The sequence below is a fragment of the Phoxinus phoxinus genome (genome assembly GCF_949152265.1).
Source record: "Phoxinus phoxinus genome assembly, chromosome: 25".
Classification (NCBI taxonomy): domain Eukaryota; kingdom Metazoa; phylum Chordata; class Actinopteri; order Cypriniformes; family Leuciscidae; genus Phoxinus; species Phoxinus phoxinus.
The window spans coordinates 18429467-18456454 of NC_136900.1; the positions used below are offsets into that span (position 1 = coordinate 18429467).

The 26988-nt window shown below is 37.7% G+C and overlaps 2 protein-coding genes across 4 annotated transcripts in view; one reads left to right on the forward strand and one right to left on the reverse strand.

The window, feature by feature from the left end:
* The window catches only part of tafa5b (TAFA chemokine like family member 5b), a 43888-nt gene extending 27175 nt beyond the window's left edge, over positions 1-16713 (forward strand). For both annotated transcript variants that reach the window (XM_079603968.1, XM_079603967.1), the window contains exons 2-4: positions 4722-4871; positions 14632-14759; positions 15894-16713. In XM_079603968.1, coding sequence (XP_079460094.1) covers positions 4722-4871; positions 14632-14759; positions 15894-15902 — 287 coding nt within the window. In that variant the 3' untranslated portion in view covers positions 15903-16713. The remainder of the gene's footprint in view (positions 1-4721; positions 4872-14631; positions 14760-15893) is intronic.
* LOC306993838 (uncharacterized protein) overlaps positions 1-26988 on the reverse strand; it is an 89109-nt gene that overhangs the window by 3175 nt on the left and 58946 nt on the right. The gene's annotated exons all lie outside the window — the stretch shown is intronic.

Sequence of the window (26988 nt, forward strand, 5' to 3'; positions counted from 1 at the left end):
TAAATACTCTCCTCCCATAAATTTTGCGTCTGAAAGCAAAAATCATTTCAAATGCATATGCAATAAGGTCAGCCGCAAAAATAACTTTTCAGGGCTAATTTTTCTCGTGTCTTTAGTAAATTCTGACAGTATATTTTTTAACGCCTAAAGAGGTTTTGCGCTGACGCAAGCTGTTAGTAAATCTGGCCCTAAGGGCGCTTAACCACACAGCCAGATATACGCACAACAATAAGCCAACAAAACGCAAGTTAAGGTGTACACATGCCAGGTGAGGTAATGGGCAAAAATCTAGCGGTGTCAACCAGTTTATGCTGAAGGCGTTTATGACTTAACTCTGAAAAAGGAAAATAGATTAACATGTTTACACGACCACACATCGTTGACTTATGCATAATCAGGTTAAGAACATGCATGTAAACACACTGAATGATGGTGGCGGAGGAAAGGAGGCTACGGTAAGGTGGTGGAAAACAGTGGCCATGTTGGGTTTGGTCATAAAGGGTCATAAAGCCATGGCAGGGTCGAATGAATGAGTGAGAGATTATTAAAGGAGGTGCGCTCACAGTCTGCATTCAGTCACTGCAGAACCAGACTTTGCTCCTGGCATGCTGATTAGCCTCCATGAATGGCTCTATGGACTCCTCTCTCTCCGGGATCTATCAGAGCCCAGTCATTACGGCCTATTTGGGGCTGAAGTTGCAAATGAATGGTGAAGCTTTTTTCTTCCAGCTTTGGAGTAGGGCTCACCTCTAGGGCACCGTGGAGAAAGAGAGAGAGGCTGGGTGTTGTCAAACATGACAGAAAAAGAAGATAACTTTTTTTTTGAAAAGGGAAAGGCAGTGCACTGATTCTGTGCCACGGTTTTACCTGCCATTAGTTTTAAGTAGTTTGATATTAATCAGAGATGACCACTATAGGGTTCTGAACACAAATGTAGCAAAATGCTGTCAAAATTACAACATTACATTATCTGAACTAGAATATCTACCGAATTAAATTTGCAAATATTTAATATTAATATTTGACATGAGATTACTTTTTTTTAAATCTGCAGATGGCCTGACACATTATTTTGACAGCAAGGAAAAACACATATTTGTGTGAAAATGGAAGCAAGAAATCCAAAATGATTCCTCTGTACATAAATGTCTGTTTTTTTCAGTTCCGTAACCCGTTTTGTCCCACGTCTCGAGAATCAGAGAGTTTATTTTGAAGCATACATTATTCAATTCAGAGCAACTTTGATAACGAGGAGTTTCCACCCACATCACCGCTCTCATTTCCTGTGAGTTGCGCTCACATCATATTCTGTGATGATGTAATCATGAAGTATCTGCCCTGTCATATCAACGATTCCACTTTATTCAGAGCTTCAGTTCAATTCAGTCTTTGAAGAGAGAAAAAGCAGACGTTCACCCATTAGAGCAGACACCAGAGCAATGCCTTCTGATTTTTGTATGCTGATATTTGATTTTGCAGAAAGAGAGAAGCGAGAGCAAGAGAGTGAAAAATGATGTATGGAGAAGAGGAAAACAGATAGAGAGGGGGAAAAAAATCTAATCACTTCTTGAAAATGTTCCAATAATCACTAAAGCGCTCCAGCAACCGAGTTGGCCAAAAATAGATTGAATTGAAAGTTCTCTTGGTTTTTTATGACGAGAGTAGCTTGCAACAAGAGTCGTCTGGAGAACTTTCCTTCACATTCTTTTTGTTTATTTTGGCAGTTCTGACAAACCTGCAATATTTTCTTCTCAGTTTCAAATGTAGACTGAAATATTGGGTGTAATAAAAGGTGATGGGCTCCGCATCCTGATGAATCGATGATGGGCTGAGAGAGGAGAGGAGAGCCTCTGAAAATTATTATGGCTTCTTTTCTCTAGCGCCTGGGGCAAGCAGATTTTCAGCTGTGCTCATAAATGTAAAAAAAGAAACCGGCTGTATTTTTTTTATTTATGTGTAGAAAACAGATATGCAAACCAAACCAATCCAGCCTGGATGTGGTTTTACATTCAGTACCTCTGCACTGACGCTGGAAGCACCATCCATCATTGTTTGTGTTGGAGCTCATGCATCCATGCTCAGATGAACCATTTCACACGCTGTAGATCAAACTTCAGCTGCACACATATACAGACACACAGGTAATTTTACATGCCAATAATTCCACCGGCCCACCATATCTAGTCAAGGAGATGCTATAATCCATCATGTGCTACTGACATACACCCTCATATGTCACTCACTGCTACATAGGATCACAGTTGCCCTAAGACTACATACTACTAATGACTGCAATACTCAGACACACTTCTCTGATTGAACGCTTATTATAAAATTGCTATACTGTAACTTGCTCAAACCTTCCCAGTCAAGAAAGAGAAATTATTCTTATGATATTTTTGTTTTTATTTTATTAACGGAACAATACCTTTAACAATATCCTTGATTATTTCAGTGTAATCTTAACATTTATGTGGCTTATTTTTATATGAACTGCAACTCAAACCCAGTCAAAGATTTGATTTATTCCTTTATTTTATTTAATTACTGGCTGGCATATGAACATTAGTTAGTGTACATTTAACAACATCCCTGATTATTTCTCTGTTTATGTGGCATATTTTAGTGCAAATTATTTTGTGCATCTATCACATTATGATTCAAGCTTTGCAAAGAGACTGTCAATGAAGCAGTTAGACAGTTTTTTAGTTTTTTATTAATACGTTTTTTTGGGGGGATCAAACTCTACCAGTCAGATACAGTAACATTAAGAGACAGCAGTAGAAACTAGAAATGGTAGTGTAAAGCTAAAATCTCTGTTGGTGGAAAAAAAAATCTTTATTAGTTATTAGTTGATAGTTGATATTGCTATTAAGATTTATCAAAAATTACAATATTACTATACATTTTTGCCCTGAGTTCCTGTCATGTTAATAAAGCCTTTTTGCATTATTAATTTATTATTATTAATAATCATTTTTATTTAAGGGTTGGAAGAAATTATGTGGAATTGCTTGCTAGATGTGTGGTAATATAATATAATAATACAATCAGATTCCTCAAAGAGATACCTTGTCCATGGCATGCATACTCTTTATTATCAGCGGTAGTGTTTAGATGTATCTGTTTTTTGTCTTGCAGGTAATGCGAAAGCCATTATGCCAATTGTGACAGACTGCCTGTTAAAAGCTTGGCAAAGGATAACCTAACTGTATACATAACCATTGCTTTGTAAGAGGGTTGGGGTGTTGATGCATCCTGTCGCTGAATTAATCATCATCTAACATAAGCGATCTCTCAAGAGGTTGTACGCCGCTTTCTTAGCCATCTGTCTGGACTTACAGTGGGGTTTGTGGAAGATCTGCTGCCCACCCTGATGCATGAAGCTTTTTTTCCGCTGACACGTCACTGCTAGGACATGATTCACTGTCGCAGGTCCATATCCAACATATTGCACTGGCTTGATGAGGCCGTGTATATAGATTCCTGTTTATGCAGGTGCAGGATAATAGAGGAACATTGAACAATGGCTGCAGTGTGCAGCTTCAGCAGAACTTGGTCCCCATCAGTCTGCTAACAAGGGTGATGCCTCAGTCTACAATATTAGTAGGGAAACTAACAGCTCAGCACCGTAAAAATCCATTTATTCTGTCAAAGCTGTGGGCTACTTGCAAATACAGAGCGTTGTGGTGTGGTGTTATATGGGAGACGCTGGTTTGAATCTGGCCTGCGTTGCGTCATGATTCTGTTTCTCTCTCTTTTGTGCTTATTTTTTTGTCCTGTTAAAATGGCTATATATATTTTTTATGGCTAAAAGGTTTTTAATGATGGAAAAATGACTGCAATTTTTTAACATCATACTTCAGTCGTTCCTCACCGTTTGCGCTATAATTATGAGATTAATTCATGCGGCATGCTGAGGAGAGCTGTACTATTACTTTTCTTAGCGATCAGGCTTGCAATTTTCACCCGGTAGATGATAGACCGAGCAAAAAGCCCCATGAACTTGCATTGAAGAAGGGACTAGTAGGGCTGCACAAATTGGGGAGGGAAAAAACCTGTGATGATTGTGGGATTTTAAATGTGATTTACAAGAAAAAGAAAAAGAAAAACAGCTCCAGGTTTGCTGTGCTTATAGGGTTGCACAATTTGACCAAAAATGTTGAGATGTATATTAACGTGACTATAAATATAATTATTAGCAGTAAATAATAAATAAATCAAATAAATATTACAATTAAGATGGTTGGTGCATGTCGTGTTCCCAAATGCACATTATAAGTGGAGCATGTGGAGCAGCATTTACTGTGAACTGAGCCGTTCTGAGACACTAAAAAAACAGACCATGAGCTGAAAACACTGAAACATGCATCGCATATATTTATTTAATTAAATCGCAGCCTATGTCGCAGTCATATCAAGATTTCAGTTTTGTTTTGATTAATCATGCAGCCCTAGACCTGAGCCATAGTTAGGGACTGGAATTACAGACATGGGTTAGTAGTAACCACCTAGCAACCACCTTGAACACCTTAGCAACCACATATAAATGTGCTAAACACCACTCATATTAGCAACACCCTGGCAACCAGCCACACCATTCAAGCATTATGGCGGAGAGTTTGGCACCACTGACGTTATCTTAAAAAAGACTTGATTGTCATCCTGGTGTTATTGAAAGCTCAGCGGACATTTATCTAAACTCTTTGTCCTTCATTCAGGTCAGCTGGTGGCAGGTACATGTGAAATCGTGACTCTGGACAGGGATAGCAGCCAGCCAAGGAGGACCATCGCACGGCAGACGGCCAGGTGTGCCTGCAGGAAGGGCCAGATTGCCGGCACTACCAGAGCCAGTCCAGCATGTGTGGAAGGTAAGAATGAGGAGGGGGTGAGGTGGGACTCATCCAAGCTTTTGGTGCCACTGCCTCTAAGCCCACCAGAGCAGCCATAGCTGGGGCTTTGAGATTCCAGAGTGATCCATGAGATTACACTGCTCAGTGAGTGTGGCTGAAGTGTCAGTCACAGGATTTGGAATGTTGCTGCAGGTTTCATCAGTGCCTGAGGTCACGTGCGCCGAATGTGTTACGAGGTGACGGACGCTGGGGAAATTTAGACTTGTGAGATTAGCTCCGAGCTGCCGCGTGTTATTTAAATAGCAAACTTTTCCGAACACAAATGACAAGTGAATCTTGACTACATGTTGTCACATGAACAAACTTGAGTTTCCAAAAATCTTTAAATACACAAAGCTGCATTAGGATTCAAACATAACTGAAAGACGTGCAGTTCAGCAAATGAGTCAAATGTTAAAGTAATCAATGTAATGGATTCAGTGAATACAAACAAGTAAGTCTATTTGAGTAAGTCTATTCATTAAATGAACTGGCTCATTTGAGTCAATTGTTCATGAACCAGAATTTTTTTAGCCTCGTTCAGACTGTCAGTCCAAATCGTATTTTTGTGCATATCTGATTGAAATCCGATCAGATTTAGCATGCCTGAATATGTTAATATGTGGTTTGAAATCCTTATTAAAATCGCATTTCTGGAAATCCGCTGTCTGACCGTTCTGATCGGATTTCGCATGGTTTATGTGACTTTCTTACGCCACGTAAAATGTAAACGTCCGACTTTGTTATAGGAAACATGCTGACAGTCGCTCCAGAAACAAGGTTGTGTTGTTGTAAAGTGCCTGAAGTCCAGTGCTATTTGAACGATTTATTAAATTTACTTGCTCATTACAAATCATTCACTCACAAATTAGACTATGTTAGTTGCACTGTATGTTTTTTTTTTTAGTACCAAACTTTTGCAACCACAAATGACAAGTGAATGCAAATTGTATGTTTAACTCCTGTTTGCCATATGAACAAACTTAACTTTCTCAAATCTTTGATTTAAAAGAACCAGCTTGTGGAGCTGTACAGTGAACACAATGGAAATACGTAATACTGGCTCTTTTATTTCACCACATTTACTTCAGCTTGTTGCTGAAGGTTTTTTAATGTGAATTAACTGAATTTGTCCACTTGAAGCAAATGGCACCACTTAATCGAGAGCTTTTAAAATTATATTTTGCACTTGTACTGTACATTTGTTGCATTCCCTTTTTCCTCAATTTAGTTTTAGTCTCGCATGGACTGGTTTTCAGCGTGACCTGCACTTATCATCATGTGGTCGTATGTCTTCTTGTCTTCAGTTGTTGCTATGACACCCGAGTAATTTCAAGACATATTTCGTAGGGTAGGAGTTTCTCCGTGGCCAGATGAAAGTAGGTGTTCTTGAGTAATTGCTTTTGAAAGACACAGTCCTCCGTGTTTCTACGACCTTAGTCTATCACATGTAGTGGGCTACACCACATGCCAATCAGTAACCATGGCTGAAAAAATTTCGTAAAAATTCCAAAGCATGGTAAAATAGCACAGAATCCAGGATACGATAAAGATGAAAAAATAAAATGAACAATGCAAGTAGAAAAAAAATGCTGCGGATGTTGTGTTTCAGTAATTCCTCATTGCCGTTATTGGAAAATTGTCTTATGGCTTACAAATTGACAATAAAAATCAGTCACTCTACGTTGGCATTTTCTAACAAGATAGCCAGATACAATTTCTCCATCTGTGCGAGCAGAGGTCTTGAGGCTTTGGCCTTTCAAAAATGCAGTTATATCATAACAACCGATGGATTCTGCTCTTCAGATATAAATTTAAGCCTTAAAAAGAAAATATCAGTGTATCCAATTGACAATTTGCCCCCTGCATGTGAAGACAATCTTTTCTTGAACAACACAGCTCCCTCAATATTTCCTACGTTTGTTTGCTGTTTAACTATTTATTCCACTCGATTTTAATTTTGTGTAATTTGGCTCTCTGAGTGTCTGCAGCTATTAAAGAATTATTGATTTCTTCAATCGTTTTGTTTCTTTAGAGAAAAAAAGCTTCTGCTAAATATAGCCCGATCTCTTCAAATGAGGCAAAGAGGCTGTTTTATCTTGTTCTGTGCCCCATGGCTTTATCTGATAAAAGGCAGGCAATCAGACAGGTTTTGATACTGAGAAAGAATAGCCGTCACGTCTGCCATTATGTATTAGAAGTTAGACCGCCAGCTTTAGCTGCATGACAGCAGGTGCTGAGTAAACAAGCCCTGCTGATGGAAGGTGAGCAGACTTTTGTATTTAGCACATTGAAGACCAGTAAAACAAGATGACACTAGATCACATCTGACTCTGAAAAATCACATTCGTAAAAATATAGTTTAAAATGCATGAAATGCCAAGTTCTTGTTTAAATTTTTTATACCATTACATGTACTTACTGTAGTAATAACAGTAAATGATGCATAATTACATGCAACTAACCTAAACCAAACCCTTTTCCTAACCCTAACACTATAGTAAGTACATGGTGTTAATTAATATTACTTAGTATTTAAAAATGTAATTACACTGTAACAATGACACCTTAAAATAACTTTTTTGGGAGTTGTACAACATTTTACAACCTGGAGTCTTCTTTATATATAATATATTATAATATACAGTTCTAAAATTTGGAATCAGTAAAATTGTTTAAAACATCTATATTTTTACTCATTAAGAATGCTTTAAATGTATCAAAAGTGACTGTAAAGATATGAAATTCAAAGAATCCTAAAAATAACAGTTTCCACAAAAATATGAACAATAAGAAATGTTTTTTTGAGCAGCAAATCAGCATATTAGAATGATTTCTGAAGGATCATGTGACGCTGAAGACTGGAGTAATGATGCTGAAAATTCAGCTTTGCATCACAAGAATAATAATACAAATAAATATTATAATTTTAAACTTATTTTAAAAACTTTTGTATGGTAATATATAGTCAAAACTTGTAGGTGTAGCATTTTATTCAGTGTAACAGTGGTGTTCAATTTAAAATTAGGTACTCACACACAGACTAAACCATGGAAAAAACAACATTCTTTGGCATGAAACCAGGCTAAAATTATGTTTAATTCATGTTCGTAGCATAATTAAATTAGTACACTGACAGGTCAGTTCTAACTGCAAACCGCCTCCATGTAATATTACTAGCAAGAAAACCAGAGCCGAAAACACATTTGCTCTCTGGAATCTGTTAAGATGTCTTGGGTAATGACATCGACATGACAATTAAAATGAATTTATCATCAAACCAACAGGAAATTAAACCGTCATGAAGTTTTCATGTAGAACAGAATCAAAGTGGCCTGGAAAGTCTGGCATCAATATCAAATCAGACTGAAAAAGCTAAACGAGAGGCGGCTGCAGCATGTTGGGACTCAGAGGGACTGCGGATTCTGCCTGGAAGCGGGCGCGAAGTGACAGCAACAGAACCCAATTCCCTCAGCTGGTGGTAGCGAGGAGGTGAGAGCCGACAGCTGGAGTATGCCCCGAAAACTATGTGGAAAGTCAGGGGAAGGAGAGCATTTGAACAATTAGACAAGGTGATCGTCAGCCAGGTGTCAGGATAATCAAGTCCCGCTCGCTGAGCTCCTGCATTAATTCCATATCTTTGACTCCTCAATCGAATTCGGAATGTCAGTCCAAGGATTAGTAATGTTTCCCTAGTCACACAGCCTAGATGGATGTGATAGGTCAGGGCTGACCCCAGGCAGCCAATTCAAAGCATCTGCTTCATTTCGCTGGTACTATGCGGCAGCATTACAAATGGGATACCGGCTCCCCAAAACATTCGGGAGTGACTAGAGAAGTTCCACGCCATCAATCAAGATTCCTAAGTCAAGATGGAGCTCGTTTCATCAGGGAATATCACGTCGGGAACACCAAAAGCTAGAATTGCCATTCACATTCTTTACATTTTAATATGGGTTGCAGTTGCTGGCATTGCTTTATATTTTTGAAAGGACAGATCAGATAAGGACACAAAATATATTGTTATTTTGCTCACCCACTAAATAAATACAGAGACTTGACATAAGTGGTCCCACTAGAAACTAATTATATAATGCATCCTCTGTGTTTCCACAATGCTCTAAAAATTAGCATGCCCTGTGATGAAGTGTCTGCAGGTGCGCACATGATAACACAGATTACACAGACTCTCCGCCTTGACTCCTCATATATTATTTTACACAAACATCCTCTCACAAAAATACCTTCATTTTGCTTTCTAGAATCAATTAAGTGAGAACCAGCAGTGTACACATATCTGTGCATTTGGTGATTAATCCAAGAGTATTATTCTATTTCATTATCAAAGCAAGTTTTATGATGGTGTAATGAAATGAAAATAAATCTACTGTGCAGATATATTCATAGAATATATACATATAAAATTACTACAAAAATATATGAGATTGTACAATCAATTTTATTTTAAAAACATCATTAAAATGCTATATTAACAAATACTAAATATTGCGTGTACACATTCAATTATAAATAATATATTTTAATGTTATCATTAAACAATCAAATTATGTTTATAATTTATTACAAAGAAACAGTTGCAAATTTGTATATATATATATATATCTTTTTTTTTTTTTTTTTTACCATAACAACATAATTGTATGGAATTTCATTATGGCAAATACATAAATATTAGATTGTACAATAGATTAAATTTTTAAAACATTAAAATGTTATATATCAATAAATACTAAATATTGTCTGATACATTTGATTATAAATAGTATGTATTAATATTATCATTAAACAGTCAAATTATGTTTAATGTTGTAATTGTCATTTTTACTAAGAACTTAAATATCATTTATTACAAAAAGCTGTTGCAAATTTGTATCATGCACAATGCTACTGATTCAAGTACATAAAACAATTCTTCGCTTGATTTTGAGTTGAATATGACTGAAAATAATAACTTGTTTAGAATGTTTATTCAGTAACTGATCTGGGCTGCATTTTCCATCATTGGTGGCAATGGTTCTACGATCTACTTAGACTTACGATGCTTTTGGGAAACGCAGCCCTGACTGATCCAGTGAGTTCATTCAAAAATGATTCATCAGACTTCTTGTGAGTCTCCAGAGATTCATTCATATTTCTCATTCAGAATTGAGATTTTTCTTTATTCAGATGCATTCAGACTGATTAAAACCAATAACTTGTGAGCCTTTTTGACAAAATCATATAAGATGTATTAGTTTGTGAATCTGATTACACTGGTCGTAGCGTCTTGTTTGTTTTTGAGTGGAATATGTGCAATAAAAGATTCAGCAGTGTCGTGAAAAGCGGTGCAGAAAATACTGGTGTAATGTCATTGTAAAAAAAAATGGCGCAAAACAATAGATTGAAAATATTAATTGTTATTCACATCCAGTTCATTATCTAGGCAATTTATGACATAAATCCCCTCACTGATTGCATCACAGTGGGGGGCTTAACATTGAGAACAGAAGGGGCTTGGTGAAGAAACTGTTTGGGATGTAAGCTCATGAATTCATTATAAAGAAGAGCATGTGCTACTTGTAAATTATGGACATTTCCTGTGTAAGCAAAGCTGATCTGAATACTAGTGTGTGCCATTACTGTGAATGTTAAACATATAGAATTCTCAAGCAGTGTCTGCTGTAAAAATGTATGGACAGATGTTTGATGTTCTCCTCTGTGCCAAACGTTTGAGTAATCGCAGTCCGCTGCAATGAGCAGCCCATCTCATTTATTGTCCCGATAAATCTTGAGTCCGGCCTCTGCATCGGTCATCAGTCACAGCTAAAGTCTTAACTGGGGCAGGAATGACAGGGCCTTGAGGACTGGATCTACCTTTCCTCGGAACATTGTGAAGACCCATTATAAAAAACAAATTTAGGTTTAAAAAATAACCAGAATTTGACCATTACACTGCCTGCATGTAGGGTCAGGCAAGATATCTAATATTCACAATGATATTCACAATGATGTTGCTGGAAATATAAAAATGAAGCAATATTGTGATGATTTTTGTTTTTTTATCATTTCTGTGAATCAGTTTCAACAATTATTTTCAAAAGAATCAAATTGATTTTGATTCAAATTATTCATTTGTAACATTCCAGCTAGTTTTTTATTTATTTTTATTTTAAATTGTAGGCTAATATTCATTGTGATTGGTGTTCTTTAAACCAATTTACTGACTTGTAAATTACTGACTTGTGATTAGCCATTTCTTTCTTGCATTTTTTTACACTGCAAAAACAAAACAATGTCATATACATCCAACAAAACGTCTTAAACACACTATTACTTTCAAGCACTGATATTTCCTTCAGAAAATGCAAATATATATATTTTTTGTATTGAATCATTTTGATCAATGATTAAAAAATTTTGTGAATTGCAGAGGCACGGCTGAAAGGCACACGGCATATTTTATGTAAACAAAAAATAAGTAGAAATCATTTTGGGTGTGATAATGGAGGTATTCAGTGATCTGTCACAATTTAGATGCCATCTGTACCGGCATGAGAGATGCATGAGTAGTTAGCAAGAAAGTCTTCTCGCAAGAATTGATTGCAGGGATTAGTTTGATATTTGTTTTTGCCTTTTTCTAATTTAAGTCCCAACGTGTGGATACTTCAAATATACAGATTACAATTCAAAAGATTCAATTTCCAGCATCTAACAATAAAAGGAATTTGTAATGCAAATCTGTTATAGTTTTTTTTTGATTCATTCATTTCATTTGTTTATTTATATGGCACTTTTAATGCAACAGCTGTTGCCAAAAGTGCTTCACAATCACTAATAAAAACACAAAAATAAGAGTTATATAAGTATATATAGTAGTCTGAGCTATATAAATTACAAGCAAGAGTGAGATGTTTCCATTCAGAATCAGATAAAAGCATATTATCTGAACAATGCCATGTTTTGCTCTCATTATCCAACTTTAATATTACTTTTGTGCCCCTTTGACCAAAACCTCCAAGTTCCCAGAGTTCTTTGATGTGTTGATTCGGAGAGGCACTTTGTGCACTCTGTCATAGTCTGTTTGCCATCAGTGGAGTGACAGTCTCAATGCTCAATACCAGGAGACAGAGGACAGCTCATTAGAGAGCGAGTCTGAGAGCTTACGTGTTGTGCAGACAGGACTCTCTTCAGCTGTTGTTTGTGGATTTGTTGACTTTAGTTCTTTAAAGTGTTAAAATGTTGATGATCTGTCATGTGTCATGCATCATTGAAGGCTGGAGTGATCCAACGTAATACCAGAGACAAGCAGAGAATGAGTTAGAGGTGGGATGTGGGGGGTTTTCGGAGTAGATGAGTATTTTACTGTGAAATAAAGGGTTTTGGGGGCATCATTATTACAGTGTGTTGGCTTGACAAATCCCTAATGCAAGACCAGACATTTATCAAATGTAACGGAGCTTTCCAGCTTTTCATGTCCTTCAGCCTGACATGGGATGCTATTACTTTACATTCTGATCTGACTTACGGTTTTCCCGAGAGCAAATTTTATAAAAAATCCCACATAGTTCCAATGAAGATCATCTATTTATCTCTCCCTTCATCCCTCCATCCCTCCATCCATCCATCCATCCATCCATCTATCTATCTATCTATCTATCTATCTATCTATCTATCTATCTATCTATCTATCTATCTATCTATCTATCTATCTATCTATCTGTCTGTCTGTCTGTCTGTCTGTCCGTCTACCCATCCATCCACCCATCCATCCATCCATCCATCCATCCATCCATCCATCCATCCATCCATCCATCCATCCATCCATCTATCTATCTATCTATCTATCTATCTATCTATTCATCCACCCATCCATCCATCCATCCATCCATCCATCCATCCATCCATCCATCCACCCACCCACCCACCCATCCACCCACCCATCCACCCATCCACCCACCCATCCACCCACCCACCCATCCATCCATCCATCCATCCATCTATCTATCTATCTATCTATCTATCTATCTATCTATCTATCTATCTATCTATCTATCTATCTATCTATCTATCTATCTATCTATCTATCTATCTATCTATCTATCTATTCATTCACCCATCCACCCATCCATCCATCCATCCATCTATCTATCTATCTATCCATCCACCCATCCATCCATCCATCTATCCATCTATCTATCCATCTACCCATCCACCCATCCATCCATCCATCTATCTATCCATCTATCTATCTATCTATCTAATCTATTCATCCACCCATCCATCCATCCACCCATCCATCCATCCATCCATCCATCCATCCATCCATCCATCCATCCATCCATCCATCCATCCATCCATCCATCCATCCATCCATCCATCCACCTATTCATCTGTCTGTCTGTCCGCCCATCCATCCATCTGTCTATCCAACTATAAAGCACAAGGACTACACAACTTTCAAGGCTTTTTAAACTTTTTTAAGTTGTTTGTCTTGACAAACTTTACTTTTATGCACTCGTTTTAACCATACTCTGTTCAAGCCCTCCAATCAACATGAAACCAATCAAGCCAACTAACCCGCACCCAATTACGTAATATTTACAAAATGAATAATAAAAACTACATGTAAGACTGATAGTATACTAAACTCAAAGCGTAGATTAGAGCACCACTGGCTGCATCCTACGGTTTTGTGAATCATGCCTACAGAATGAAGACGTACCAAATTTGCATGAAAGGCTCTTTTATTTGTCGTTATGGCCCAGGGCATAACAGTGAATACTAATGCTGGAGATTAGTAGCGGAAGCTAGTCCCTAGAGTAGACGCTGTGAGGGAAACATTCACTACATAACAAACTACTTTGAGTTTGGAAGCCATCTCTACAACTATTTTTTACCTTTAAGGACGTGCCTTTTCCTTTGGTGAGAATGACATTTCGCATCCATTTGTATCTACTTGTTCACCAAATACTTTGTTAGCCTTTCTCCAAACGTACAAATTCTGCCACCCTGATATTTATGTACTTTTGCTTCCCTGGGTTATATTTCACTCTGATTATCATTTTCTCCACCTCACAAATGTACTGTTTTTTCCTCTCTCTCTCCGTTTCTTTTTCTCTCAGTTTCCCTCCTTTCCTCCCTCCCTTTTTTCTCTCTCTCTCTAAGGGCCAATTGGGGTGTCACGGTATGCAAATGAACATGTAAGGGTGCCCTAGTTATTATAAATAGACATTTATGTTTGATTAAGTGCAAAAACAATCTTACCTCAGGAAAAAATTCTTACTGTTGGACCTTAGCGATCTGTTTCCAAGAGAACGGCTTAGGATATTAGGCCAAGTGCTGGAGCTCTTTTCTTTCATTGCTATTTTCCTTTGTGGCATGAAATGTCTTTATTCTACAATGTCTTGACCTCTGAATGTCATATGACAATTTTATATTTATTAACTAAACTTGACCCTAATGGCATATATATTGCTAAAACTCTATTTATTTAGATGAATTTCCTCTACTATGATTTAAATTCTTTAACATTTCAGTTGCACCAATTGGCAGTCATATAGAGACCGCGCTTTGATTAAAATAAGAGCTAATAAACAAGGTTGTTTAATTGCGTTTAATTTCAATTTAATGTGTCTGTTTCACAAAGAAACCTATAGACTTACAGAAGTAAAATAGGTTGCAAATGTTGTTCTGCGTATTTAACTTCCTCTTCATATTTGTTTTCCTCTTCTTTTAACAGCGCATATTGTCAGGAGCAGACAGTGGTGTGAGATGATGCCTTGTTTGGATGACGAAGGCTGTGACCTATTGGTAAACAGAACGGGCTGGACGTGTGCACAGCCGGGAGGCCGAGTGAAAACAACCACAGTAAGTGCCACAAAACAAAACAACAACTCAGGACATTGACTTGCTTGTCAAAAAGGCTAATGTCCTGCCAAATACCCCAATGGATTAACAATAGCTATGTTTTCATCCACCTATTTGTATGCGCATTTTGGGATATCGCATAAAATACAGAAACATAAAACATGGACGGAAACGCCAAGATGCGCATAAATTTAAAAAATGCGCATAAAAAATGTATGCGCTGCTTTTTTATCGTTATCTGATAAAAAAACATGCACATAAACTACGGAAACGCATTTACCGAATACATTCCTAAATGCACATTAAAAAAAAAAAAAAAATCATGTGACTTAGCGATGGGATGGTATAACTGGACTAACCAGTGAACCAATCTTTTTGGACAGCATCTGAAGTGCTGTTTTGGTCTGTCGTCAAAGTGTTTTGGTATGATTACCTTCCAGAACTGTCTTACACGACTGCATTCCCAAACAACAGGCAAGGCTCTCCAAAAAGCATTTATTGCATTCGGTCTTTACGCTCTGAGATGCAAGTAATTTATTATATACAAAAATCATTCTAGACAATGGCTTCTCCAGCTTTTATTATATATTTTACGCCCGTTTACCAGGAAGTGAAGATGTTGATCTCTTATTCGCAAGTGTTTTATGTGAGATTCTCATTTTGCGCATAAAGTTAAATTTGCAACCTTATATAGAAACATATTGAATAATGGTCAACGTTGTCCAAGATTATGTGTAGTAACTTGTGTAAGATATGTTATCTGAGCAACTTAGTCACTTAGCTTGTTAACAGCAAAATAACAGACAGAATGACAATGTATAATGTCCATATTTGTTGTTTTAATTATATAAATGTATGTGGTAGATCATTTAAAAAATGTTAATTCATTTATTTTGATGCTTAAGACTACAATCAAAAAGCTATTTTACAGATTTCTTAGATACTGAAAATAATTTAGCTGTTAATATCACTGACATCAAGAGGTCTCTTTATTAAAATTAAAGAAGCCTTGAAGATTTGTCTATATCCTTGTTTCGAGTCCAACAAGGGTTGGATTTGGGACAACACCAGAACCTCTCAAAATGCACAAGTGATTGTGTTATACACCCTAACTGTTGTGTTGTTAAATCCCAGGTATCCTGACGCCAGTGGGTGAAGATTTTCCCAAGAGAGGTGCAACGTATGGAAGAACCTCGTCATTCTCCAAAACTACAGCGGTGCGGGGGAGGGGAGCATTCATCATAGTCCTGTTAGCCCTGTCTGTCAGTCTCTCCATTAGTCCTTCAGTCTCATAAGATAAGGGGTGAGGACCTCTCGTCATGGAGTTTACGTGGACCGTGCGGAATGGATCCCCCTGTGCTGTCAATCAGAGTTGGAACCGGCCAACGCTTCGTTTGCCAATGCCAAAACGGGCAAGTGATCAGTGCGATGACGAATGCACGATAGTTTGCAACATGGATCGTGAAAAGTGTAAGGATCTATTGAAATTTTACAGACCAAAGAAATACGGACAAACAATTTCTGTGGGGAAGGATTTCCAATATGAACACGAAACACACACATCAGCTGCTTCAGCTTCGAGAAACGCAAGCAAAAAAAACAACATACCTGAGCTTTGAAAGGAGTTTTTCCAACTGAGCACACGCAAAAAAAGACAAAGACTTTTACAACAAAACTGTTGACTTTTCTTCTATTGCAGTTCTGCTACCACTGTCGTGTAATGGACTGAAATCAGTCAGGATTTGGAAACGTAGCGAGCGTGGCAGACGGTTTGTCGAACCGAACATTATCTACCTGACCTGAAGAGACTAGCGGAGACTTGCGCTTCGTGAAAGACCATCCTATGTATTTTCAGAGTCATAAAGTTATATATATATTTAACAGTTTTATATGATGTACCTTTGTAGCAAACCTTATTTAACACTGACAATGTGATCCTATAAAGGGTGAATTGAAAAACGTTATGTCCTGGAAAGTTATTTACGCATCGCTTTCATCGAAGGAAAATAGTGTACTTGTGTATTTGTGAGTAAACTTTTGTTTTGTAACAACATTCAACAATATACACACACATAAAAAGCAACTGTAACCCACCTTGACAAGGTTATTTACATCAGTATACAGCTATGGGTCAATTGTGTTTTACCGCAGAGATTGTACACTGGTAAATTCATCTTATAAAAACTGTTTATGTGTCAGTCCTTCTGTGATATCTGTCATATCGAGACGGTCACCCCATTAAGATAATGGCCCTTATGAGATAATGGCCCGTCCGCCGCAACGAGCGCCGTGTCCTGCGTGGTTTCTCTTAGACCATTACTCTGCCCTTGTTGGCCCCTCTCCTCCTCTCTCAGCGCCGAGCCTGTGGAGGAATGCTGCTGTCAGCCAGGCTTCAAGCTTCATTTAACATCACTAACAGCCTGCATTACACACAGCGTCTCTCAGCTACAGCCGCAGTGCCCCACAATATCACCCCCCGGCCCAAAAGTACCCTGAGTGTTTATGAGGGTTTGAAGGAGAATGGTGTTGGCTTTATTGAGGCTTTTAATATGATCTTAACAACTTGCATTAATCATTTTCTTTGGTTGTATGTCACTAAATGTGGCCCTTCATACTTCACACTAAAATGTCTTTCTTCTGTCTCTTTAATAGAATTTCTTTAATATGCAGAGACAACTAAGTAAGCCATTTGTAGGTTGATTTCCCTGTAAAGTGTTTAAAAAAACAAAAAACATTGTTTGTTTGAGAATCCCGACCAGCCTGAAACTGCAGCAGTGGCTCAACCAATGGCGCGAGTTTTCGACAAGGCTATCGGTTTTAATCCTGTTGGTTTTATTGTCACTTCTTAACAATCTTAACAATCTACAATAATCATTTACTTTGGTGGTATATCACAAAATGTGGCCCTTCATACTTAAACCTGAAACTAATATATGCTAGAACAACTGTTGTTTGAGAATTTAACCAGCCTTTTATAGCAACAGTGGCTCAACCAATGGCGAGAGATTGGGGCGGAGCTATCTGCTTGTTTGTTTGTTTGTTTGCATGTAGGGTGCTGGTTTGAATGGTGCTGGTTTTGTTCCTTTTCAGAAGAACTTATAACTGAAGTAAATGACTAATATACACTACTATTCAAATTTGGGGTCAGTACATTTATTTTTGAAGACTTTTCTTCAGTGAGGATGCATTAAACTGATCAAAAGTAACAGTAAAAACTAAAAAAAAAAAAAAAAAATCTATTTCAAATAAATGCTGTTCTTTTGAACTTTTGATTCATGACAAGAAAAAGATGCATCACGGTTTCCACAACAATATTAAGCAGCACAACTGTTTTCAACATTAATAACAATAAGAAATGTTTCTTGAGCAGCAAATAATCATATTAGAAAGATTTCTGAAGGAACATGTGACACTAAAGACCGGAGTAATGATGCTGAAAATTCAGCTTTACCATCACAGGAATAAATCATATTTTATTAAAATAGAAAACAGATATTTTAAATTGTAATTACCGGTATACTTCACAAAAGAACAGTTTTTACTGTATTTTTTAATCAATTCAATTCATCCTGGCTGAGCATAAGAGACATTTTTCAAAAATATAAAAAATCTTTCCAACCCCAAACATTTGAATGGTAGTGTCACACAAAGTGGGATCTTCAGACTTAAAGAAGAAGTATGTGATATTGTCAGACATCTATAAGTTATCTGTAGGTCGATTTCCATAAAGAGTGTAAACACTGTGAATCTGTGGTGTTTTCAAAAGTTTGTTTTGAGAATCTATTCCCAACCAGCCTGCCACAGCAACAGGGGCTCAACCAATGAGTGAATTTGGGGGCGGAGCAATCAGTTTGTTTAACCAATGGCAGAGTGTTCAGAAAACAGTCACTATTTTTGTAGCAGTTTGGTTTGATTTTTTTACTGCTTTGAAACGTTTAAAAATGCTAGATTATGGGTTTACTTTGTGGCGTATTAATTAATTTGACCGTTTAAAAAGGTGCCATTTTATATTCAGCAATAAGAGTGTTGTCTAGTCATCTTTTATGTCATTTTGATGATATCTATTTTATCCACTGAAAATGTCATTGCGAGCAATTAGCCCTTTTTAGACAACCTGCAAGGAAGGTGGAGGCGAGGCACGAAGATGACTGGCTAAGGTAAAAAGGCTCCCTTGAGTTCATAATCAGGGTTTGACATGTCGCACTGAACCATCTCAAATTCCCATACAAATCTTACCGGCTTGGCTCACTCATCCATGGACTAAATGAGAAAAATTACAGACTTTGCCAGTTCCCTTAAAATCCCATTTACATTCTGTCAGCTCCTATTAAGGGACGAGGATCGTGACAATGGGCAAAAATATGCATGGGAGAGAAATCCAGCCCCAGTCCATCACGGTAATTCCGACCCTGCTTACCAAGGCGGCAGTTGATTTCTCCTCAATTTGGGCTTCCCTTCCCGCAAGCTGCACACTAAACAGGCCCTGATAAGCACCCTGCCTGAAAACCAGCTTTAACAATATCATACAATTACAAGCATCAGTAACAGTATCAGCCATAGATTAGAGGTACTAAATGCTGAGCTATGAATAAATTAGCCACAGTTTTCCGCCTAAGCAGAAAGATTCGAAAAAGAATGAAAGGACAACAAGGCAGGCACTTTGATTTTCGTAGCCCTGCGCCTCGGCTGATAGTTTTCTGGAAATAATTTTGAATGACACAGATTATAATAGATTTCCAAAATAATCCGGATTATCGCAGTCATTACAGCCACATTTGATCAACGAAAAAAGTCTTTCTGCGGTCACACGCCATTATGTGCGTTATGGCTCAAAGCGGGTGGCGATCTTATTTCAATTAAAAATTGGCGTGCCTATCAACGTGATGCCTCTGTTTACTGAACTCTTTAGACAAAGACGTCATCTGCAATTCAAATGATTTTAATCAGTAGACACAGAGGCGCAACATTGATGGGATTGCTTCATTCGTTTAGCAAAATGTCAAAGCAAATCGTCGGGTCTCAGCTGTGTTTGTGAACAAACTCCATGTTTCAGATTTGCAGGAGATTAAAAAGAGATGAAAAGCAGTGAATGTGTAATTGTGTGAAATCTAAACCCAGGACCCTTTTTATAGTCCAAATTTCTGATGAAGGCAAACCTAAAGGAGAACTCCCCGCAATTATCGATAATTGCGAGTGGGCAATTATGTATTAGCATGATAAAAACAACTGCACACATAAAGGACGACAACTTTGCACCTGAGATGAACGCAAGCGGAGGGTTGTGGTTTGCTCACGGTCACGGGTTAGGCGGATGTTGCTTCGAGTTCCTCCAGGTCCTTGTGGTGAATTATGGTCTGCCCTTCAAGCAGTCATACACGTCCGCCATTAATCATTTTTGGCCAGTGTCCCCATTCTCAAAAGAGGTCTGGAATGTGTTTCCAAATCTTACCGAGACCTGGTTGTCACCCTACCTGTCCACCCTCAGCCCCTTGGGGTCCTTCATACGAGACCATAAAGATGAAGAGGCGACGGTGACTTTGTTGAGGGAGATAGTTTCCAATGGGACTGAAGGGTGTTGCCCAGGCAATTTTGGGATTCAGGCAAGTACTTTGAGGGTCACGCAGGATGAAGTAATGTTTTGTAAGAATGAATTGAATTGTTCACTGAATACACGGTCAGCATAAGCAGGGCCGATGAAGCATGGATGCAGCGTGTAACAGTGTGACCTCTCAAGGGACAGTCTTTGAACGAGTCCTGGAGTCTCCTATACAGTAACAAATGATGTCTAAAGATTCTCTTTCCCTCATTTAAGCGTGACGTATTTGCCATTGCTACTAAACTAAAGGTCAAAGATATGTCAATGTTATTCAGCTTCTGAGAGCTAATCTTTAGGATTAATGGAGAATTTTCTAAAAGTTGCTACATATACTGAGTTTCACAGATCTGGAGAGCTGGCCGTGGAATTTGTGAGGCCCCAGGCAAGATTATAAAAATAAGTATTTTTAAAGAAATAAAACTAGTTCTATAAATGTTTATCAAAACAACAAGGCTACAAATCATACGTACAGTCTTTACGTGGCTTTTTTGTGATTCTGCATAGGTGTAGATCATAATCAGAAAATACTTGTGCGTTCAAATCACGTCGGAATGATTGTACAAGTTGTAAAAGCCAACAAAGCCAAGTCATAAGTGAGAAACTTGGTCTTTTTAGCCCTACACTGTATCATATTTGATATGCACATTTCTAAGGCCTCTTAATTATCAACATGATCAAAACTAATGAAAAACTGTAGTACACAACTATGCCTTCTGTCGGCTGATTGATAGTTTATACATTTTTAGCAAGTAAAAGACCTTTTTAGTGTAATTGTAAAAACATCCACCTTCTGGTCATCGTTCATGTGTTTGTTTGCTGTGAAATCTTGAATGTTTTTTTATAAAGTTAACACAAGGATAACTTTTATATTGTTAGTAATATTTCAAGATGAACACTGGGAAAAAAACATGTTAAAATGCAAGTATGAAATATGACCCATCAGGCTTTAATTTGAGGAACTTTATTTGTTCATCTCTCAATCATCATCATTTTTGCATTGCATTACATGTTTTTCCTCAAAAATAAAAAGCTTTGATCATAATAAGTATTTCAATATCATATTAGACATTATTGGGATATAGAGTGACATCTGATATGTATATGCATTTAAATGCATAAAGATCTTATTGATTTACAATACAATCTATCAGGATCTCATCTTACTTTTTGGCCATAAAAATATCTGCATCTGCACAAAATTGCATGTTTTGTTCAGTTTGGGCCTCTGAATAAAATTGACGTGTTTGCTCCTCCTCAAGTATGAGCTCCATATTCTCACTATATCAAACTATATGAGCCATAAAACCTGACGCATCATATCACACGCAAACCTTTTATTTTTCAAATATTTTGTCAATAAACTAACATTTAAAAAATTAGATTTTCCTGACTGTTGTCAGGCCCTGATTTTTCTAGTTTTAGGGCATGTCAATTTAAATTCATGGTGGTGGAAGAAAACTGAAAAAATATGATTTAATTATGAATGTTGACAGTATAATTAGTTTGTTAAAATATTTTTTTTCTGTACCATATAGTAATTCAACATGCCAGAAAACTCTAAATTAATTTAGCTGATTTATGAGTGGACAGACTTAAATACACAGATAAACATCGATTATACATCTAATGTGCATCTTTTGCTCTTTATTATGTTGCATTAATGTAAAAAATAAATAAATAAAGCCTTCTGCCTTTATCAAAACACCAAAAAGGAAAGTTATCTCATAATTTATCCACCCTCGAACCATCCTAGGTGTATATGACTTTCCTCTTTCAAACAAACACAATCGGTGATATGTAAAAAAAAAAAAAAACACACACATCCTGGCTCTTCCAAGCTTTATGGGAGTGAATAGTAACATAGTAATAGTAAGCCCCAAAAAAGTGCATCCATCCATCATAAAAGTAATCCATACAGCTCCAGGGGGTCAATAAGGCCTTCTGAAGCAGAGCAATGCATTTTTGTAAGAAAAATATCCATATTTATAACTTTAGAATTCTAAGGTTCTATCTGCATTCTGACTGGTTTTGAGATATTGAGCTTTAAAGTTTTTGCATACCTTTCTTGTGTAGAAAGAACCTTTTTATTTTCTAAATAAAAAGTTCCAAAATGTACACAACTTAAAAAACAACATCACATAATGTAAATAAGTTGTCACAGAATAAGAATATGTGAATAACTCAATTTTGACAAAAATGTCAGATAGAACCTTATAATTTCAAGGGGACGAAACTAGAATCACTGACTTCCATTAACGGTCGTACATGAGTCGAAGAGTGACCTCTGACCCGACATATGACGTAGGATGGCCCCTGGAGCCGTATGGATTACTTTTATGATGGATGGATGCGCTTTTTTGGGCTTCAAAATCTCAGTTACTATTCACTCCCATTATAAAGCTGGGAAGAGCCAGGATATTTTTTTAGTATAACTCAGATTGTGTTCGGCTGAAAGAAGAAAGTCATATACACCTGGCTTGAGGGTGAGTAAAGGGGTCATTTTCATTTTTGGATGAACTAACCCTTTAAACACATATTGTATTTATGATTTCTTATATACATATATCGCCTACAAAATGGTGCAGCCTTGATGATCCTACTAGTTGTAGACCCTCTACAAAAACAAGCCCGAAAGCTTTCATTACAGTATCTATGTCAGAGGTAAAAGCGCGTAGCTGTAATACACAGTGCTACAAAACAGCATCCTCCAGTGTCAGCCGTGTTCAGTTCAAAACACTGAACCGCAAGGGCCGCCTGCAAAATAGGATTATAGAGATGCACACCAGCAAGGCAGCGTTCCTCTGACCGCAAGTCATTCTGAGCTGAATCTACCAAAACTGATTGATTCCCGTCTACGATTCACCAGACACCTGAATGTCACCTTTCCACATCGCTGCCATTCACTGCACAGAGTGATTGGAAAGAGCAGAGGTGAGAGGGAACGGGATGCTTATGGCAAGGGGAGATATGAACTTAATGCCGGAACACAGAGAGGAAGACGCGCGGCGAGGCTGGAGGTGCACCGAATGCCACAGCTGACGACGGGGAGATATGGGAACATTAATTTTGCTACAGAGGTCTCTAAGTCTTCATTTCCAGGAGTCTCCAAGTCCTGGTGGAAACATCTGATAAGAGCCTGATGTCAGTGTCTTCATTTCGTTCTCTATCATACTCATTCTTCACCTCGTTCATCTTTCCAGCTCAGGATATTTAGTACAAGCCGAAGCGATGTCATTGTCATGACCCTAAAGAAACTCCCAATATTTGACATTTAATATGTTTCGACTGAGCTACAGAGGCCTAGGGGTGCACAATATGGGACTGGGAATTGACACAAAGTTCACGATTCGATTTGATTTAGATTCACAAGCTTGCCATTCAATTGAATTCAAAACGATATGGATTCACTTGGATATATATCAGGTACAGTACATACATTTTTCTCACAGAAAAAAAATCTGTAAACACGAAACCCTGTCAGTTGGTTTATTGCTATAAAGGTTAAAATTATCAAATGATTTGTATAGCCTACAATTTTTTTTATTGCACAATAATAATGTTACGCTTCAGTTTGCTTTTTAAAATACAAACAGTGGCCTACATTAATTGAATATTACAGTTTAATTATATTGTCAAAATAGAATAAATATGCAACATAGTGCATATATTTAGCAAAATGCTGCTTTATAGAGTATATTATTCTAACTATAGAGTTTATGGTCATTGGAAGGCTTTTCTGAGGTAAATGTAACATTACGTGACATTGTTCACAAGCTGTTTTCAAGACGTCTTTCGGTTAAAGCAACACCAAAGATAAATTTGTACCTTAAAATAATGTTTCCAAAATCGTTTCATCAACTCAGGGTGAACGGCACTTCTGCATTCGCTTTGCAACCCTCTATCGGATATAACCGCACTATGCAAGTTTGCCAGATCGGGTAGCGAATCTGTAGTTCGAATGGTACATAAGAAACTCAACACTCTGAGCTCCTCACCACGGGGCTTCTCAGGTGCTGCGAGCAAATCACTCGGCAGAAGTAGTGCTTCGCCTTCTGAGAATATAGTTCCCAGTATGTATACGGTTAGAAGATGGCTGTGTCTCATGTGACCTTATTATTTGTACACGCTGTGACAATACAAATCACAACATGTAAATTGGAAAATGTTGGTGTTATTTTGTCACTTATTGTGAGCAGTATGCTAGCTGGAGCCATTTACATACAGTCTTTGTGCTAAGCTAGGCTAGTGGTGGGTGTGTCAGGCAGAGTTACGGCACGCACAGAGATGAGAAGGGTATGTATGGACTTATCTAACTCTGGGGGATACGGTGGATAAGCTAAAGTCCCCAAAAGTCAGCTCGTAATTATAAAATTGCATTTTCAAAAAAATTCAAAAGCCACCATACATTCTACAAATCTACATTGTTTTCAAACTCATAAAACTTTTAGCCCGCTCTTGAACATTCTCAGCACAGATTATTAATCATTGCCTCTGATCGTCATGCGACGGTTGTCTTCCTCTGACATTTCCTTGTGTGGCCTTGCTTGTGTCCATCCTGCTGAGTCGCTCATCTATGCTTGCTAATCCAACATGCGTGACAGCTGACCGCTGATGCTAACAATAGTGAGACAGCACGGACAGCCCGTTCTAAAGACTGTCAAATGATAAATTACCCTCTTCAGTCACTCTAACCGAGAGCCAGTTAGGTCACACAAACAGCTTGACGTGACATTTTTCCAGTACTGTATATGCAAACTGCTGCCAATCAATTAACAGCTTGCCTTTCTTTACCCCTCAACCGCATATTGGGATTGTGGGAAATTGACTGCAGAGGGGAAGTCAACACAAAAGCCTCCTGCGGGTCCAGGGACGGGCTGAACAAATAAATGTGGCAGTGAAATGGAACCTGAAAAAGGAATATCACTCGTCCTTATTGTGAATTCCTGAAAAGATAGCAGTCGTTTTGTACTGTAAATCGACAATTGGATAAAACACTGCAAAAATAATTTTGAAGCTTTTGAAGCTGATCGTTTAGTCACTGGTTTGATTTGCTGACACATAGACAAAAAACTTATGACTGTACATGAATCATTACATATCCGAAATCACTGGTCACAAATCAGGCATTGTGGCAATATCGTAAAAGTCTGTTTGCAAACCCTGCGCCGAAATTGCGACTAATTTTCCAAAGAATCAACAGTGAAATGAACCGAATACAAATAAATAATGCTCAACTGAGACATTTGCATTGTTGAAAATAAATAACCACAATCCTAGCATTAGGATCCTTTGGAAGGTAATGTTATTTTTAGTCCAGTGATCCTGTAATGGCTCTTCTCTCCTCATCATCTCACTAATGGCGCTTTTCCACTGCATGGTACGGCTCGGTTCGGTTTGGTACGGTTCAACACGGCGCGGAGCGGTTCGGCTCGCTTTGCTTTTCCACTGCGTGGTACAACTCAACTCGGTACAGCACGGTTCGGTTCACTTTAGCTCGGTTGCTTTTCCACTGCAGTTAGTACCGCTTCAAAGTGGGTGGGACTGATCGTTATTGTAGGTCCGGTGGTAGCCGTGTGCGGCTAAGAGCTGTGCTACTTCCGCTCCTCGGCAACCAACGAGAGGAACGTCTGCACCTCGTCCACTGACCACGATTCAGCCATTTCTTGTTTGATTTTTTTTTAAACTTTTTTTGTCAAGTAAAAACTCTAAAAACAGGTGCTACCGCGTTTGCTGTTGTCTGGCTATTTAAATATAGCGGGTTTAGTGTCTCGTGTAGCAAATATACAATGACGCTGAAGTGACGATTTTGTCTGACCAATCAGTGATCTGCAGTGTTTTCACGTCACATTTAGTATCGGTACGGTACGCTTGGAACCTCAACAGAGGTGGTACCATTTAAAGCGAGCCGAAGCGAGCCGTGCCGTACCGTACCATGCAGTGGAAATGCACCATAAGTGAGCCGTACCGAACCGAGCCGTACCGTACCATGCAGTGGAAAAGCGCCAAAGCGTGCCGTGCCGTACCGAACCGTACCGTACCATGCAGTGGAAAAGCGCCATAACACACCAGTGGGCGGGGCTAAAGTTGCAATGACGAAGTAGGCGTTCATTTTCTTCTGCTTTCTCTTATTGGTTACAATAAAAGCTGTTTTTGGACGAACAAGGACGTTTTTAATTCTTAAACTTTTTACTCTTATAAGAGGTTATCATACTATAAGAAAATCCTGTAAGTTTCTTTTGACATACGTCAAAAGCTCAAGGGAAATTCTATTTCTCAGTTCATGACCCCTTTAATAAATAAAAGGTTCAAAAGAACAGCATTTATTTGATTATAGACTTATTTTTGTAACATTATAAATGTCTTCACAATTTTGAATTCACATAGGCCTGTATTTGCATTTTTTTGTAATATTATCATATTTTTTTAAATATACATTTAATTTATTTAAAAAAAACATTTAAATTACTTATTTGTAAAATAAATTGATAGATTTATGCTGAAAACTATTTGCCAATAGAGTAAGAAAAATCAACAATCAATGATTATTTTTGAAATCAAGTCTTCATATCTAATGTAATTTTGCTTCTTGAGTAAAACAGGAGGATTTTAGGAGGATTTGATATTTTAGACTGG